Source organism: Oncorhynchus nerka, linkage group LG14 (assembly GCF_034236695.1).
Source record: "Oncorhynchus nerka isolate Pitt River linkage group LG14, Oner_Uvic_2.0, whole genome shotgun sequence".
Classification (NCBI taxonomy): Eukaryota; Metazoa; Chordata; class Actinopteri; order Salmoniformes; family Salmonidae; genus Oncorhynchus; species Oncorhynchus nerka.
Window position 1 is genome coordinate 86071522 of NC_088409.1, and position 18297 is coordinate 86089818.

General features: G+C 47.3%; 1 protein-coding gene across 1 annotated transcript in view; it reads right to left on the bottom strand.

The window, feature by feature from the left end:
* The window catches only part of LOC115115523 (roundabout homolog 2-like), a 392283-nt gene that overhangs the window by 12202 nt on the left and 361784 nt on the right, over nucleotides 1-18297 (bottom strand). The window contains 2 exon segments of the mRNA XM_065000507.1: nucleotides 13300-13526; nucleotides 15999-16262. Of these exon segments, the coding sequence (XP_064856579.1) occupies nucleotides 13300-13526; nucleotides 15999-16262 (491 nt within the window).

Below are 18297 nucleotides of genomic sequence, written 5' to 3' on the forward strand. Positions count from 1 at the left end.
CTGGCATGTCACTAGTAGTTTTCTACACTCATTCTGTTCTGGCCTGCCCCTCTCGTCACACACACACACATAAACATGCACACACACACGTTGATGGACAACATAACCATGGCCTCTTGAGTTTGGCCTGTGTTTGAAAGAGAAAAGTAACACACCTGTCCAGAGTTGAGTCCCAGTATTACCTCAGGTGATACACCTGTCCAGAGCTGAGTCCCAGTATTACCTCAGGTGATACACCTGTCCAGAGCTGAGTCCCAGTATTACCTCAGGTGACACACCTGTCCAGGGCTGAGTCCCAGTATTACCTCAGGTGATACACCTGTCCAGAGCTGAGTCCCAGTATTACCTCAGGTGATACACCTGTCCAGAGCTGAGTCCCAGTATTACCTCAGGTGATACACCTGTCCAGAGTTGAGTCCCAGTATTACCTCAGGTGATACACCTGTCCAGAGCTGAGTCCCAGTATTACCTCAGGTGACACACCTGCCCAGGGCTGAGTCCCAGTATTACCTCAGGTGATACACCTGTCCAGAGCTGAGTCCCAGTATTACCTCAGGTGATACACCTGTCCAGAGCTGAGTCCCAGTATTACCTCAGGTGATACACCTGTCCAGAGTTGAGTCCCAGTATTACCTCAGGTGACACACCTGTCCAGAGCTGAGTCCCAGTATTACCTCAGATGATACAGTAGAAACACCTGGCTCTCTTATCATGCCTTGTTAAAGCACTCCACACTCTGTGGAAAGTCCTGCAGCATTGACTTAGCAATAATGCCAAATCAATCACTTAAATTCCAAGATGGCATAGGAGTGGGATGTCTGTTTTGATTGTCTTGTCCCATCCCTTGTATATATCGTTTTTTTTCTTTGTATATATTTTTTATATTTTTACTCTAATTTTCCATCTAGGTACAAGGTCCTTAACAAAACATTTTCTTAAAATAAAAATATACAAATGTTTGAATACAAACCTCTATGGCGTATCCAGTAAACGCTGTATAGAAAATATATAAATATGCTTTTTTCTATTTTTAAAATATACAAATGTTCCTGCAACCCGCATCACGCAATGTGGTATGGATCTGCTATTTTTAAACTTTAGAACCGGAACCCCCTTCAGTAGCTAGCCTGCTAACTAGCAACTAGCTAGTAGTCAGTTAGCCAATGCTAGCGGTCATCACCGTTAACTCGGACATCGGCCAACCTCAGCCCGGTCAATTCCTGCCAGTCTGCACAGCGCAATATCAACCCAGAGCATATCGGACTGCTTGTCTCTACCTCATCTCCGGATTCCTGCCGCAAGCTCTGAACCTTTACTCCGGATCATTGCAGCAAGCTAGTCTGGACCCCTTTGCTGCCGGCACGGAGCCCCGCCAATCCATCACGACTGGTCTGCCGACATAACCATCTGAGGAGGTTTCAACAGGCTCTCCCGTTGCGACGTCCCCCTGAAGCCCATCTGTTAGCCTGCTAGCTGTCTGAATCGCTATGCCTCCAGCTCACCTAGCTACTCACTGGACCCTATGATCACTCGGCTACACATGCCTCTCACTAATGTCAATATGCCTTGTCTATTGCTGTTTTGGTTAGTAATTTTTGTCTTATTTCACTGTAGAGCCTCCAGCCCCGCTCCATATGATTTAGCTAGGACTTTTGTTCCACCCCCCACACATGAGGTAACCTCACCTGGCTCACCAAAATACTCAGTCAGTTAGGAAAGCTAAGGCTAGCTTTTTCAAACAGGTTTTGGGACACTGTAAAGTTCATGTAGAATAAGAGCACCTCCTCCCAGCTGCACACTGCACTGAGGATCAGAAACACTGTCACCACCGATAAATCTATGGTAATCGATCATTTCAATAAGCATTTTTCCACAGCTGGCCATGCTTTCCACCCCTACCCCTACCCCGACCAACATCTCAGCAGCCCCTCAGCACCTCCTTGCCCAAGCCCCCACCCCCGATTCTCCTTCACCCAAATCCAGACATCTGATGTTCTGAAAGAACTGCAAAATCTGGATCCCTGCAGATTAGCTGGGCTAGACAATCTGGACCCTCTCTTTCTAAAATTATCCCCCGAAATTGTTGTAACTCCTTTTACTAGCCTACTCAAACTCTCTTTTGTATCGTCTGAGATCCCCAAAGATTGGAAAACTGCCGTGGTCATCCCCCTCTTCAAAGGAGGAGACACTCTAGACCCAAACTGATATCGACTGCCCTGCCTTTCTAAAAGCTTTGAAAGCCAAGATAGCATCGAACAGATCACCGACCATTTCAAATCCCACCGCACCTTCTCCACTATGCAATCTGTTTTCCAATCTGGTCATGGGCGCACCTTAGCCAAGCTCAAGGTCCTAAAAGATATCATAAACCACCATCGATAAAGGACAGTACTGTGCAGCCGTCTTCATCGACCTGGCCAAGGCTTTCGACTCTGTCAATCACCACATTCTTATCGGCAGACTCAATGGCCTCGGCTTCTCAAATGACTGCCTCGCCTGGTTCACCAACTACTTCTCAGATAGAGTTCAGTGTGTTAAATCGGAAGGCCTGCTGTCCGGACTTCTGGCAGTCTCTATGGGGGTGCCACAGGGTTCAATTCTCGGGCCGACTGTTTTCTCTGTATATCAATGATGTCGCTCTTGCTGCTGGTGATTCTCTGATCCGCCTCTACACAGACGACACCATTCTGTATGCATCTGGCACTTCTTTGGACACCGTGCTAACAAACCTCCAAACGAGCTTCAATGCCACACAACACTCCTTCTGTGGCCTCCAACTGCTTTTAAATGCTAGTAAAACTAAGTGCATGCTCTTCAACCGTTTGCTGCCCGCACCCTCCCTAGTGACTAGCATCACTACTCTGGACAGTTCTGACCTAGAATATGTGGACAACTACTAGTTAGACTGTAAACTCTCCTTCCAGATTCACATTAAGCATCTCCAATCCAAAATTAAATCTACAATCGGCTTCCTATTTCGCCTCCTTCATTCATGCCGCCAAACATACCCTCGTAAAACTGACTATCCTACCGTTCCTTGACTTCGGCGATGTCATTTACAAAATAGCCCCCAACACTCTACTCAGCAAACTGGATGTAGTCTATCCGTTTTATCAACAAAGCCCCATATACTACCCACCACTGCGACCTGTATGCTCTCGTTGGCTGGCCCTCACTACATATCCGTCACCAAACCCACTGGCTCCAGGTCATCTATAAGTATTTGTTAGGTAAAGCCCCGCCTTTTCTCAGCTCACTGGTCACCATAGCAACACCCATCCGTAGCACGCGCTCCAGCAAGTATATTGCACTGGTCATGCCCAAAGCCAACACTTCCTTTGGCCGCCTTTCCTTCCAGTTCTCTGCTGCCAATGACTGGAACGAATTGCAAAAATCACTGAAGCTGGAGTCTTATATCTCCCTCTAACTTTAAGCATCAACTATCTGAGCAGCTTACCGATCACTGTACCTGGACACAGCCAATCTGTAAATAGCACACCTGACTACCTCATCCCCACATTATTTCTTACCATCTTGCTCTTTTGCACCCCAGTATCTCTACTTTCACATCATTATCTGCACTATCACTCCAGTATTAATGCTAAACTGTAATTATTTTCGCCTCTATGTCCAATGTATTGCCTACCTCCCTACTCTTCTACATGTGCACACACTGTACATAGATTGTACTATTTTTCCTTTCTTTTGTGTTATTGACTGTACGTTTGTTTATGTGTAAATCTGTGTTGTTGTCGTACTGCTTTGCTTTATCTTGACCAGATCGCAGCTGTAAATGAGAACTTGTTCTCAACAGGCCTACCTGGTTAAATAAAGGTGAAATAAAATAAAGTATGTAAAAATGAAGGTCAATTATATCACTAAACAAAGGCAGCAGAGATATGTAGCCCGGTACATCACTGTCAGGAAGATTAAAAGACAAAAGTGGAAAATGTCACATGCAAAATAATAATTATCTAGATTTTCCAGAAATACTGGAAACTTAAGGAAACCCTCGTGGATGGAAGCTGTTCCCATAAAACAGAGCCTATATTGTGAATGTTTCTGGTGAGAGTATGTCTTTATCCTTTCAGAAACTCCTAAAGAAAGCCTTTCCATCGTGCCAACAAAAATATGCCATTCTGGCAGGCGAGACTACAGTCAGCTTAAATGACAGCTTTCTGAGAGGCTTGCTTGGCAGACACAATGAAGTGGCACTTACCCAAACTCACACACACACACACACAAACACACACACAATCTCGTGGTCCGCAGACAAGCCCATCATACAAAAATGAAAAGAAATGTGGATGTCATGATGAAGAGAAAAGGGGGGATACGGTACAGAGCTCAAATGGAGGAGGAAATGTCATGGGGAGAGAGGGGAGAGGGAAAAGAGGGAGTAGCAGGGATGAGAATGATGATGAGAGGGGAACAGAGGGGATGAGAGGGGTACTGAGATGGGGTCAGTGGGGAACAGAGGGGATATGAGGGGTACTGAGATGGGGTCAGTGGGGAACAGAGGGGATGAGAGGGGTACTGAGATGGGGTCAGTGGGGAACAGAGGGGATGAGAGGGGTACAGAGATGTGGTCAGTAGGGAACAGAGGGGATGAGAGGGGTACTGAGATGGGGTCAGTGGGGAACAGAGGGGATGAGAGGGGTACTGAGATGGGGTCAGTGGGGAACAGAGGGGATGAGAAGGTTACTGAGATGGGGACAGTGGGGAACAGAGGGGATGAGAGGGGTACTGAGATGGGGTCAGTGGGGAACAGAGGGGATGAGAGGGGTACTGAGATGGGGTCAGTGGGGAACAGAGGGGATGAGAGGGGTACAGAGATGTGGTCAGTAGGGAACAGAGGGGATGAGAGGGGTAGAGAGATGTGGTCAGTTGGGAACAGAGGGTGACAGTCACAAGTCTGGCCAAGGCAGGCACAGAGAGGAGCAGGCATACCAGAGGTCTGGCACTCATTCAGACAGAGAGAGAAGCAGGCCTACCAGAGGTCTGGCACTCATTCAGACACAGAGAGTAGCAGGCCTACTAGAGGTCTGGCACTCATTCAGATACAGAGAGGAGCAGGCATACCAGAGGTCTGGCACTCATTCAGACACAGAGAGTAGCAGGCCTACTAGAGGTCTGGCACTCATTCAGACACAGAGAGTAGCAGGCCTACTAGAGGTCTGGCACTCATTCAGACACAGAGAGGAGCAGGCATACCAGAGGTCTGGCACTCATTCAGACACAGAGAGGGGCAGGCATACCAGAGGTATGGCACTCATTCAGACACAGAAAGGAGCAGGCATACCAGAGGTCTGGCACTCATTCAGACACAGAGAGGAGCAGGCATACCAGAGGTATGGCACTCATTCAGACACAGAAAGGAGCAGGCCTACTAGAGGTCTGGCACTCATTCAGACACAGAGAGGAGCAGGCATACCCAGAGGTCTGGCACTCATTCAGACACAAAGAGGAGCAGGCCTACCAGAGGTCTGGCACTCATTCAGACACAGAGAGGAGCAGGCATACCAGAGGTATGGCACTCATTCAGACACAGAAAGGAGCAGGCCTACCAGAGGTCTGGCACTCATTCAGACACAGAGAGGAGCAGGCCTACCAGAGGTCTGGCACTCATTCAGACACAGAGAGGAGCAGGCATACTAGAGGTCTGGCACTCATTCAGACACAGAGAGTAGCAGGCCTACCAGAGGTATGGCACTCATTCAGACACAGAGAGTAGCAGGTCTACTAGAGGTCTGGCACTCATTCAGACACAGAGAGTAGCAGGCCTACCAGAGGTATGGCACTCATTCAGACACAGAGAGTAGCAGGTCTACTAGAGGTCTGGCACTCATTCAGACACAGAGAGTAGCAGGCCTACTAGAGGTCTGGCACTCATTCAGACAGAGAGTAGCAGGCCTACCAGAGGTATGGCACTCATTCAGACACAGAGAGTAGCAGGCATACCAGAGGTCTGGCACTCATTCAGACACAGAGAGAGACAGGAGAAGATCAACTAAACCCAAACATGTACCAGCTGTACTGACAGAGTCCCTTTCATACTACACTTCTCATTGGAACACAGCGTTAGTCCAGCACTGTAATTGACGTAAAACTCAATGTCTGATTTATGTTTGTGCAGCCCAAGGAAATCAGGAAACTGAGGAAACTCCCTAAAAGTGCTTTTCAATTTCTCGCCCCTGATCCCTTTCACACCACAACATTGTGGTTTGTGCAGAACCCAGCTTAAACAAGGCCTCAGGGAACTAAAGCTTTCAACCAGCAGCTCACCTTATAACAGCTTTTCTCCCTGAGAAACGATCGGAGCAAATTATCCACAAACTAATGGAAAACTTCAATAAACCTGGGAAACCATGTGACAACTTTAAAACCTTGCACATTCCAATTTTACTGCACTGACTGAAAATACCCAAGACACTAACTACGTTCTGGCCTTTATCTTGCCAGGCTATTTTCTCGTTCTGGCCTTCATCTTGCCAGGCTATTTTCTCTCACACTGCTTTTCTCTGAGTTTTCCTTCTAAGAAGAAAAAACAAAGGATGCAATTCCTCTGGGTCCAATCCTCCCGCAGAGACTAGTGCAGATAATGAAGTATAAGCAGAGAGAGGCAGTCAAACCAAGGCACTGAGACTTCCTTCCAACTCCACTCCTCCAGCTCAGAACCACTACCTCAGCACATCACATCACACAGTGAGCTTTCAGCCACACTAACTGCTAGTCTCTACTACTTGTGTCTTTGGGACACAGCTATCCCTGATACGTCAAGGAAACCTTGATCTTGCTGACATCATGTACTGAAAACGCAATTTAGCTTAATCTTTATGGTCTTGAATTCTGCAACCAATCGTGCTTTATCTACTTTACATGAGCGCAATTCTTTTCAGACTAAGGATTCAGACTAAGGATTCGGATTAAGGATTTTGATTAAGGATTCAGACTAAGGTTCCATTCAATTCTCAAATTACTAGGTATCTAATAACCTTCTCTCACCTGCCCATGTTCCCTGTACTAATGGTCTAGGCCGGTAAAGGGGAGCTAGCCACTAGCCAGGAGCAGTAAAAGGGAGCTAGTCACTAGCTAGCCACTAGCCAGGGCCAGTAAAAGGAAGCTGGCCACTAGACAGGGCCAGTAAAAGGGAGCTAGCCACTAGCCAGGAGCAGTAAAAGGGAGCTAGCCAGGGGCAGTAAACGGGAGCTAGCCACTAGCCAGGGGCAGTAAATGGGAGCTAGCCAGGGACAGTAAACGGGAGCTAGCCACTAGCCAGGGGCAGTAAACGGGAGCTAGCCAGGGGCAGTAAACGGGAGCTAGCCCCTAGCCAGGGGCAGTAAACGGGAGCTAGCCACTAGCCAGGGTTTAGTAACGGGAGCTAGCCACTAGCCAGGGGCAGTAAACGGGAGCTAGCCACTAGCCAGGGGTTAGTAAACGGGAGCTAGCCACTAGCCAGGGGTTAGTAAACAGGAGCCAGCAACTAGCCAGGGGTTAGTAAACGGGAGCTAGCCACTAGCCAGGGGCAGTAAACAGGAGCTAGCCACTAGTCAAGGGCAGTAAACAGGAGCTAGCCACTAGCCAGGGGTTAGTAAACAGGAGCTAGCCACTAGCCAGGGGTTAGTAAACGGGAGCTAGCCACTAGCCAGGGGCAGTAAACGGGAGCTAGCCACTAGCCAGGGGTTAGTAAACATGAGCTAGCCACTAGCCAGGGATTAGTAAACATGAGCTAGCCACTAGCCAGGGGTTAGTAAGCAGGAGCTAGCAACTAGCCAGGGGTTAGTAAACGGGAGCTAGCCACTAGCCAGGGGCAGTAAACAGGAGCTAGCCAATTGTCAGGGGCAGTAAACAGGAGCTAGCCACTAGCCAGGGGTTAGTAAACATGAGCTAGCCACTAGCCAGGGGTTAGTAAACATGAGCTAGCCACTAGCCAGGGGTTAGTAAACAGGAGCTAGCCACTAGCCAGGGGCAGTAAACAGGAGCTAGCCACTAGTCAGGGGCAGTAAACAGGAGCTAGCCACTAGCCAGGGGTTAGTAAACAAGAGCTAGCCACAAGCCAGGGGCAGTAAGCAGGAGCTAGCCACTAGCCAGGGGTTAGTAAACAGGAGCTAGCCACTAGCCAGGGGTTAGTAAACGGGAGCTAGCCACTAGCCAGGGGCAGTAAACAGAAGCTAGCCACTAGTCAGGGGTTAGTAAACAGGAGCTAGCCACTAGTCAGGGGTTAGTAAACAGGAGCTAGCCACTAGCCAGGGGTTAGTAAACAGGAGCTAGCCAGTCTAAAGAGGAGCTAGCCACTAGCCAGGGGTTAGTAAACAGGAGCTAGCCACTAGCCAGGGGTTAGTAAACAGGAGCTAGCCACTAGTCAGGGGTTAGTAAACAGGAGCTAGCCACTAGCCAGGGGTTAGTAAACAGGAGCTAGCCACTAGCCAGGGGTTAGTAAACAGGAGCTAGCCACTAGTCAGGGGTTAGTAAACAGGAGCTAGCCACTAGCCAGGGGTTAGTAAACAGGAGCTAGCCACTAGTCAGGGGTTAGTAAACAGGAGCTAGCCACTAGCCAGGGGTTAGTAAACAGGAGCTAGCCACTAGCCAGGGGCAGTAAACAGGAGCTAGCCACTAGTCAGGGGTTAGTAAACAGGAGCTAGCCACTAGCCAGGGGTTAGTAAACGGGAGCTGGCCACTAGCCAGGGGTTAGTAAACAGGAGCTAGCTACTAGCCAGGGGCAGTAAACGGGAGCTAGCCACTAGCCAGGGGCAGTAAACGGGAGCTAGCCACTAGCCAGCGGCAGTAAACGGGAGCTAGCCACTAGCCAGGGGTTAGTAAACGGGAGCTAGCCACTAGCCAGGGGTTAGTAAACGGGAGCTAGCCACTAGCCAGCGGCAGTAAACGGGAGCTAGCCACAAGCCAGGGGTTAGTAAACGGGAGCTAGCCACAAGCCAGGGGCAGTAAAAGCCAGGTATCCCAGGTTCCTCCTGCCACTAAAACTGATTTATGCTGATGGAGCGGCTCATCTGCATGTCGTTAAGCAGGTAAATCGTTCCCCCTGATGAGCTGGCGGCTGCACCTGCCGACAGGAGACGTGACCCTGCACCCCCCCCCCACTCCCCTCAGCCCTCCCTGCCAGGGGGTTGATGGGAGAATAATCACCCAGAGAGACACAGCACTGAGATCCCTGTGGATGTTATACTGCAGCATCAGTAACACACAACATAGCTAGCTAATCTAGACAAATACACCGCCCTGGGATATAGTACCTGTGTGTATTCATCTCAGCCTAACCATGGTAATTTAACACTGCTTCAGGTGGATTCACCTTTAGCTTTAGAAAAATATGTTGTATTATGCAGTGCATTACATAATACAAAGACACACAGACAATCTCGATAGGGAAAAAAAATGTATGTGCACTGTTTTTATGGGCCCAACGTTGAGAATTTTTTATTTAGTGGCATTTGTTATAACATTAAGGAAACGGACCTATTTACATATTATTATAACAATGACAAATCTATCATGTTGGGCTCTACAGAAATCTGCTCCTGCCCCCTCTCTCCACAGCCTCAAAATGGTGGCCGCGATTAATCTCTGCATATTCCCCCTTCCTCCATCTGCCCCTCCTGCTAACCCTGGAGCTGGGACCGTATCTGTGCTGTCAAACGGTGGGAAGCGGGGGAGACTTGTGGAAAGATAAGAAGAAATAGTGGTGTCTTCAGAGTAATACAGTGCAGGAGAGATGCAGCAGATTAGGGCCCAGTCGCAGCTTTATATTCCTCTAAATATATAAACAGCAGCATGTGTCATAGCCACCACAGCCCATGTTCCATCATCCCACAGAAAAACTACACTCGGGGGTTGCAGTCGACAGGCCAGCCAAGCAGCCGTGTCAATCCTCCCTCCCTCTCTCCCTGTTCCTCTTTTTATAGATACAATATATATCCCCCCCCTCTCTCTGTCTCTCTCTGTCTCTCTTTCTCTGTGTCTCTCCATGTGTCTCTCTTTCTCTCTCTTTCTGTCTCTCTCTTTCTCTCTCTCTCTCTCAATTCAATTCAAGGGGCTTTATTGGCATGGGAAACATGTGTTAACTTTGCCAAAGCAAGTGAGGTAGATAATATACAAAAGTGAAATAAACAATACAAATGTACAATTTCTCTCTGTCTCTCTCTTTCTCTCTCTCTCCCTCTAGATATGTATCTTCCTCCCTTTCTCTTTGTCTCACTCTCTCTTCCTCATCCAATATAAATATCTATCCCTTCTTCTCGTCCCTTCTTAGTTCTATCCCTCCCCACTCATAAAACACAGAGCTGCTGCTCCATCCTGTCTGTAGTAGTGGTCGATCGATTAATCGGAATGGACGATTAATTAGGGCCGATATCAAGTATTCATAACAGTCAGATTATTATTATTTTTTACACCTTTATTTAACCTTAATTTAACGAGGCAAGTCAGTTAAGAAATCATTCTTTTTTTCTTATTTTCAATGACGACCTAGGAACAGTGGGTTAACTGCCTCGTTAACTGCCTCAATTTTGCAACCTTACAATTAACTAGTCCAACGACCTGATTACATTGCACTCCACGAGGAGACTGCCTGTTATGCGAATGCAGTAAGCCAAAGTAAGTTGCTAGCTAGCATTAAACTTATCTTATAAAAAACAATCAATCAATCATAATCACTAGTTAACTACACATGGTTGATGATATTACTAGTTTATCTAGCGTGTCCTGCGTTGCATATAATCGATGCGGTGCATATCGTTGCTCCAATGTGTACCTAACCATAAACATCAATGCCTTTCTTAAAATCAATACACAGAAGTATATATTTTTCAACCTGCATATTTAGCTAAAAGAAATCCAGGTTAGCAGGCAATATTAACCAGGTGAAATTGTGTCACTTCTCTTGCATTCATTGCACGCAGAGTCATATGCAACAGTTTGTATATGCAACAGTTTGGGCCGCCTAATTTGCCAGAACTTTACGTAATTATGACATAACATTGAAGGTTGTGCAATGTAACAGCAATATTTAGATGCCATCCGTTAGATAAAATACGGAACGGTTCCGTATTTCACTGAAAGAATAAACGTCTTGTTTTCGAGATGATAGTTTCCGGATACGGCCATTTTAATGACCTAAGGCTCGTATTTCTGTGTGTTATCATGTTATAACTAAATCTATGATTTGATAGAGCAGTCTGACTGAGCGATGGAAGGCAGCAGCAGACTCGTAAGCATTCATTCAAACAGCACATTTGTGCGTTTGCCAGCAGCTGTTTATGACTTTAAGCCTATCAACTCCCGAGGTTAGGCTGGTGTAACCGATGTGAAATGGCTAGCTAGTTAGCGGGGTGCGCGCTAATAGCGTTTCAAACGTCACTCGCTCTGAGACTTGGAGTAGTTATTCCCCTTGCTCCGCATGGGTAAAGCTGCTTCGAGGGAGGCTGTTGTCGTTGTGTTCCTGGTTCGAGCCCAGGTAGGAGCGAGGAGGGGGACGGAAGCTATACTGTTACACTGGCAATACTAAAGTGCTTATAAGAACATCCAATAGTCAAAGGTTAATGAAATACAAATGGTATAGAGAGAAATAGTCCTATAATTCCTATAATAACTACAACCTAAAACTTCTTACATGGGAATATTGAAGACTCATGTTAAAAGGAACCACCAGCTTTCATATGTTCTCATGTTCTAAGCAAGGAACTTAAACGATAGCTTTCTTACATGGCACATATTGCACTTTTTCTTTCTTCTCCAACACTTTGTTTTTGCATTATTTAAACCAAAATGAACATGTTTCATTATTTATTTGAGGCTAAATTGATTTTATTGATGTATTATATTAAGTTAAAATAAGTGTTCATTCAGTATTGTTGTAATTGTCATTATTACAAATAAAAATAAATAAAATGTTGGCCGATTAATCGGTATCTGTTTTTTTTTTGGTCCTCCAATAATCGGTATCAGTCAGCAGTCAGCCATGTCTGGTATAGAGGACTAGTATGTCCTGTTCAGTTGGTATGAGAGACCCAGTAGGACACAGCCATACTGTCTCACCTTCTCCAATGTCATGCCCTTCACATGTCCCTCTCTCCGCCAGACAGACGGCTGTAAAAGCTTTCAGTGAGTTGTAAAAATGGAAATGGTGCCTCCAGCCTGGAATGGAATATTCCGCACGTGAACTGTATTCTATATCTTCTAGGGAAGATATGGGGTGCATGGCAGTCGCTGACGCTGTGTGTGAGCTAAATCAATCTCTCTCTCTCTCTGGTTCTGTCTCTCTCTCTCTCTCTCTCTCTCCCTCTCCCTCTCTCTGGTTCTCTCTCTCTCTCTCTGGTTCTGCCTCTCTCTCTCTATCCATGTCTCTCGCCCACCCCTCCTCCCCCTTTGCTCTCCTTCATCTTAATTTCCCTCTCACTGTCCTTTTTAAAATTCATGGAATTTCTTATCTCTTTTTGGGTATGATAATTATAATTCCACAGTCTGCCAAAACCACTTGAACAAACTGGGTTTAAGGTACATGCAATACATTCATTCCCAGGTGAGACACACATATACAGGAAATTGTGGAATGATAGTCTACTGCCATGAGCGGAATAAAATACAACATTTCATTATAAATCAATGGTTAAAATGCAGTCTGTAACTAGGCAAACAGAATTGTAATACTTACCTACTAGTTTGCGGAACACTTTTCAACCTCATTTTCATTATCTCCAGCACAATGCCAGTTTCAACATTTGTGAAAATTGGGCATTTCTAAGTTTTGTAGAAATAAAATATAAAGTAAAAAAGTTCTACACGATGACATCATCAAAAGTGATTTTTTTTTTAAACAGTGCTTTTCAAACACTATGAGATTTGCAGTGACGTGAAGGAGCAAGAAAAGACCCTCCCTTGGGCTAGAAACATGTTAACTTTTTAACCACAGATCATAGTAACACGCTGTTTTCACATATGTAGACACTGGTTTGGTGCTGGAGATGATGAATTTGAGATTACATTTGATATGTTACCTGATAAGGGGTCCGTAATCCTTTTGAATTTCTGTGGAATGACAACTGAACATGCTTTTGTAGTTAAACTATTTTTTGTTTTGGAAAACGATTTGTGATTGTTTCTTTGTAATACCCAAATCATTAATAAGAGAGTGGCAGAAAACTGCACAACATCAGGAAGATTTGAATTCTAACGAAGTGGGAAAGGAGTTCCAATACCCTTCTCTGAACGGAGACAACAACGTCTGTCACGTGTCAGATTTACATTGTTCTGTCCACATGTCATTGTATCAGCGCAGTATCTCACCTGTTACGGAGCTGTCTAGGTTGTCCATGCTGGACCCCGGCGTGTGCTCAATACCATAGAGAGGCCTGGACATCTCATAGCCTTCCTCCTCCTCCTCTTCCTCATCCTCCTCATCCTCGTCAGGGATGTCAGTCTCCAGGTCAGACACCAGGGTGCTGGACACGTACCCCACTGGAGGGGCGGGGGCCTGGGGAGGGAGAGGGGGGAGGGAGCCACCCTGCATGAGCCTGTCAGAGAGTCAGAGTAATATGAGTTATCATCATGCTACAGGTACACACCAAAACACAGACACAGGAGAGGATGGGCTGCTGGTGGGGGGCCTGGGGAGGGAGGGGGAGGGAGCCACCCTGCATGAGCCTGTCAGAGAGTCAGAGTAATATGGGTTATCATCATGCTACAGGTACACACCAAAACACAGACACAGGAGAGGATGGGCTGCTGATGGGGGCCTGGGGGGGAGGGGGAGGGGGGGCACCCTGCATGAGCCTGTCAGAGTGTCAGAGTAATATGGGTTATCATCATGCTACAGGTACACACCAAAACACAGACACAGGAGAGGATGGGCTGCTGGTGGGGGGCCTGGGGAGGGAGCCACCCTGCATGAGCCTGTCAGAGAGTCAGAGTAATATGAGTTATCATCATGCTACAGGTACACACCAAAACACAGACACAGGAGAGGATGGGCTGCTGGTGGGGGGCCTGGGGAGGGAGAGGGGGGAGGGAGCCACCCTGCATGAGCCTGTCAGAGAGTCAGAGTAATATGGGTTATCATCATGCTACAGGTACACACCAAAACACAGACACAGGAGAGGATGGGCTGCTGGTGGGGGGCCTGGGGGGAGAGGGGGAGGGAGCCACCCTGCATGAGCCTGTCAGAGAGTCAGAGTAATATGAGTTATCATCATGCTACAGGTACACACCAAAACACAGACACAGGAGAGGATGGGCTGCTGGTGGGGGGCCTGGGGAGGGAGCCACCCTGCATGAGCCTGTCAGAGAGTCAGAGTAATATGAGTTATCATCATGCTACAGGTACACACCAAAACACAGACACAGGAGACGATGGGCTGCTGGTGGGGGGACAGCAAGAGCAGGGAAGAGAACAAATGTCAAAATACATGAAGAAAGATAATGCTGGTGAATGAAAGACAGGATGAGATAAAGAAGGAATCCGAGATAGATGAACGGAACTGTTAAGCTACATTTAGAAATTATTTCAGATTCTGCCGCTTTGAATAAAATGGGACAATTCCACAAATTCTACGTCCCTCCTCCTTGAATGCCAACACAATGACCCTGTAATTGCAGTTGAAGAGAGTACAATGGGCCCGCTCTCTAGGCCTGTCGACACGAGGCTGTCACCCCCTCACAGAGCCCTCTCTGCTCCACTCAGCGCCCGCCTCACATCACTGACAGCCCTGTTTGTTTGAGGAGTGCCGTGGGGTCTGAGGCGGTCTGCGGCGGGAGGGATTCTGATGTAATTACTGCCTCTTTCCTGTTGTCAAAGATGCTCTCAAACATAGTCATTACTGGCTAACAAGATGGCTCCTTCCTGACAAGTCTTCCCTATTCCCTCTACTGTAATGAATGGATACCAGTCTCTCCCTCTCTTCCTCCTTCGTTCTCTCCCTCTGATCCTCCGTTGTTCTCTCCCTCTCTTCCTCCTTCGTTCTCTCCCTCTGAGCCTCCTTTGTTCTCTCCCTCTCTTCCTCCTTCATTCTCTCTCACTCTTCCTCCTTTGTTCTCTCCCTCTCTTCCTCCTTCGTTCTCTCCCACTCTTCCTCCTTCATCTCTCCCTCTCTTCCTCCTTCGTTCTCTCCCTCTCTTCCTCCTTCGTTCTCTCCCTCTCTTCCTCCTTCGTTCTCTCCCTCTCTTCCTCCTTCGTTCTCTCCCTCTGAGCCTCCTTTGTTCTCTCCCTCTCTTCCTCCTTCGTTCTCTCCCACTCTTCCTCCTTCATCTCTCCCTCTCTTCCTCCTTCGTTTTCTCCCTCTCTTCTTCCTTCGTTCTCTCCCTCTCTTCCTCCTTCGTTCTCTCCCTCTCTTCCTCCTTCGTTCTCTCCCTCTGAGCCTCCTTCGTTCTCTCCCACTCTTCCTCCTTCATCTCTCCCTCTCTTCCTCCTTTGTTCTCTCCCTCTCTTCCTCCTTCGTTCTCTCCCACTCTTCCTCCTTCGTTCTCTCCCTCTCTTTCTCCTTCGTTCTCTCCCACTCTTCCTCCTTCGTTCTCTCCCTCTCTTCCTCCTTCGTTCTCTCCCTCTCTTCCTCCTTCGTTCTCTCCCTCTCTTCCTCCTTCGTTCTCTCCCTCTCTTCCTCCTTCGTTCTCTCCCACTCTTCCGACAGGGTGAAAAGTGGGCTTCATCTGCCGTGCATGAGCACCACAACAATAGAATGTGTAGCAGCATGGATGTGGGTGGGGCTAAACAAGTGCTTTAGACATTGTGTTCTCACAGTGAGCAGAAGGGACAGTTGTGTAAGTGGTAACACTGGCCCATTAAAATGACATGATTCATGAGTGCTTGTGTTTTGCGCAATGCCGTGACTGTGCAGCTAACATAACACCAAAATAAAACATGGAAGGGAGGAATAAACAGATAGTGAAAGAAAAACACTTCCAGCACAATATCCATTGTAGGCATTCTCATATCACCCCCATTTGAACATTGTACTGTTTTTATATTATTCCTCTCCAGTGGGTGTACAAACCATGTCTGTTTGGCCATGTCTAGTTGGTAGGCACGGGTGATCTCATCCAGGTGGGCCTGGAGCATGGGCTGCAGCTCCTCCCGGGGAGAGGGGGTAAGGGTGGCCGTGGACTGCTGGCCGAAGGACACCGCTGCTGGGGACGAAGCCACGCCACGAATGGGTGGGGTGGGGACCCTCTCTTCCTCCTCCTCTAGCTCATCCTCCATTCCCTGGTGGAGGTAGGTCTGCACGGGCATGGGAGGACCCCAGCCATCACTCTCATATCTGGGAGGGAGGAGGGGTGGCCACACAGAGACAGAGAGTGAGGAGGGGTGGCCATACAGAGAGACAGAGAGAGGGAGGAGGTGTAAGAGAAGTACTCTAACTCAACTTTCTTTCTTCTGGTCATGTACCAGATTAGTGTGACTAGTGTGACCTTGACTAGTGTGATCTTGACTAGTGTGTCCAAGTGTGATCTTGACTAGGGCGACCTAGTGTGATCTTGACTAGGGTGACCTAGTGTGATCTTGCCTGGTGTGACCTGGTGTGATCTTGACTAGTGTGACCTGGTGTGATCTTTACCAGTGTGACCTAGCGTGATCTTGACTAGTGTGCCCAAGTGTGATCTTGTCTAGGGTGACCTAGTGTGATCTTGACTAGTGTAACCTGGTGTGATCTTTACCAGTGTGACTTAGCGTGATCTTGACTAGTCTGATATTGACTAGTGTGACCTAGTGTGATCTTGACTAGTGTGAGCTAGTGTGACCTTGACTAGTGTGACCTAGTGTGATCTTGACTAGTGTGACCTAGTGTGATCTTGGCTACTGTGACCTAGTGTGATCTTGGCTAGTGTGACCAAGTTTGATCTTGACTAGTGTGAGCTAGTGTGACCTTGGCTAGTGTGACCTTGACAAGTGTGGCCTAGTGTGATCTTGACTAGTGTGACCTAGTGTGATCTTGGCTAGTGTGACCTAGTGTGATCTTGACTAGTGTGACCTAACGGACCGCCCCCAAGTGGTAAGGATAGGTAACAACACATCCACCACGCTGATCCTCAACACAGGGGCCCTTCGGGGGTGCGTGCTCAGTCCCCTCCTGTACTCTCTGTTCACTCATGACTGCATGACCAGGCACAACTCCAACACCATCATTACATTTGCCGATGACACAACAGTGGTAGGCTTGATCACAGACAACAACGAGATGGCCTATAGGGAGGAGGTCAGAGACCTGGCTGTGTAGTGCCAGAACAACAACCTCTCCCTCAATGTGATCAAGACAAAGGAGATGATTGTGGACTACAGGAAAAAGAGGACTGAGCACACCACCATTCTCAACGACGGGGTTGCAGTGGAGCAGGTTGAGAGCTTCAAGTTCCTTGGTGTCCAGATCACCAACAAATTAACATGTTCCAAGCTCATCAAGACAGTCGTGAAGAGGGCATGACAAAACCTATTCCCCCTTAGGAGACTGAAAAGATTTGGCATGGGTTCTACAGCTCCACCATCGAGAGCATCCTGACTCGTTGCATCACTGCCTGGTATGGCAACTGCTCAGCCTCCTGCCATCCAGGATCTCTATACCAGGTGGTGTCAGAGGAAGGCACTAAAAATTGTCAAAGACTCCAGCCATCCTAGTCATAGACTGTTCTCTCTGCTACCGCACGGCAAGCGGTACCGGAGCACCAAGTCTAGGTCCAAGAGGCTTCTAAATAGCTTCTACCCCCAAGCCATAAAACTCCTGAACATCTAGTCAAATGGCTACCCAGACTATTTGTATTGCCCTCCCCCCTCCACACCACACCACTGCCACTCTCTGTTGTCATCTATGCATAGTCACTTTAATAACTCTACCTACATGTACATACTACCTCAACTAACCGGTGTCCCTGCACATTGACTCTGTACCAGTACCCCCCTGTATATATTGTCATTTTTTACTGCTGCTCTTTAATTACTTGTTACTTTTATCTCTTATTTTTATCCATATTTTTGGGGGAAACTGCACTGTTGGTTAGGGGCTTGTAAGTAAGCATTTCACTTGTTGTATTCGGTGCATGTGACTAATATAATTTGATTTGATTTGATTTAGATTTTATAGATATGAGCCGTAAGTGGAGCAGTGGAGGGATTCTTTAATTTCCCATAACGATGCTTATACATGCTGAAATAATACTAGTTGTAAAGAAAATGTTCATGAAATAAATTTGTCAGTGCACACACCACAGGATGTAACTGCTTTAATCTGCGGCCATTAAGAGGCTCAGATTTACACTTCAGAGGACTCCTCATTTGCCAGATAGCCTATTAAACCAGATGAG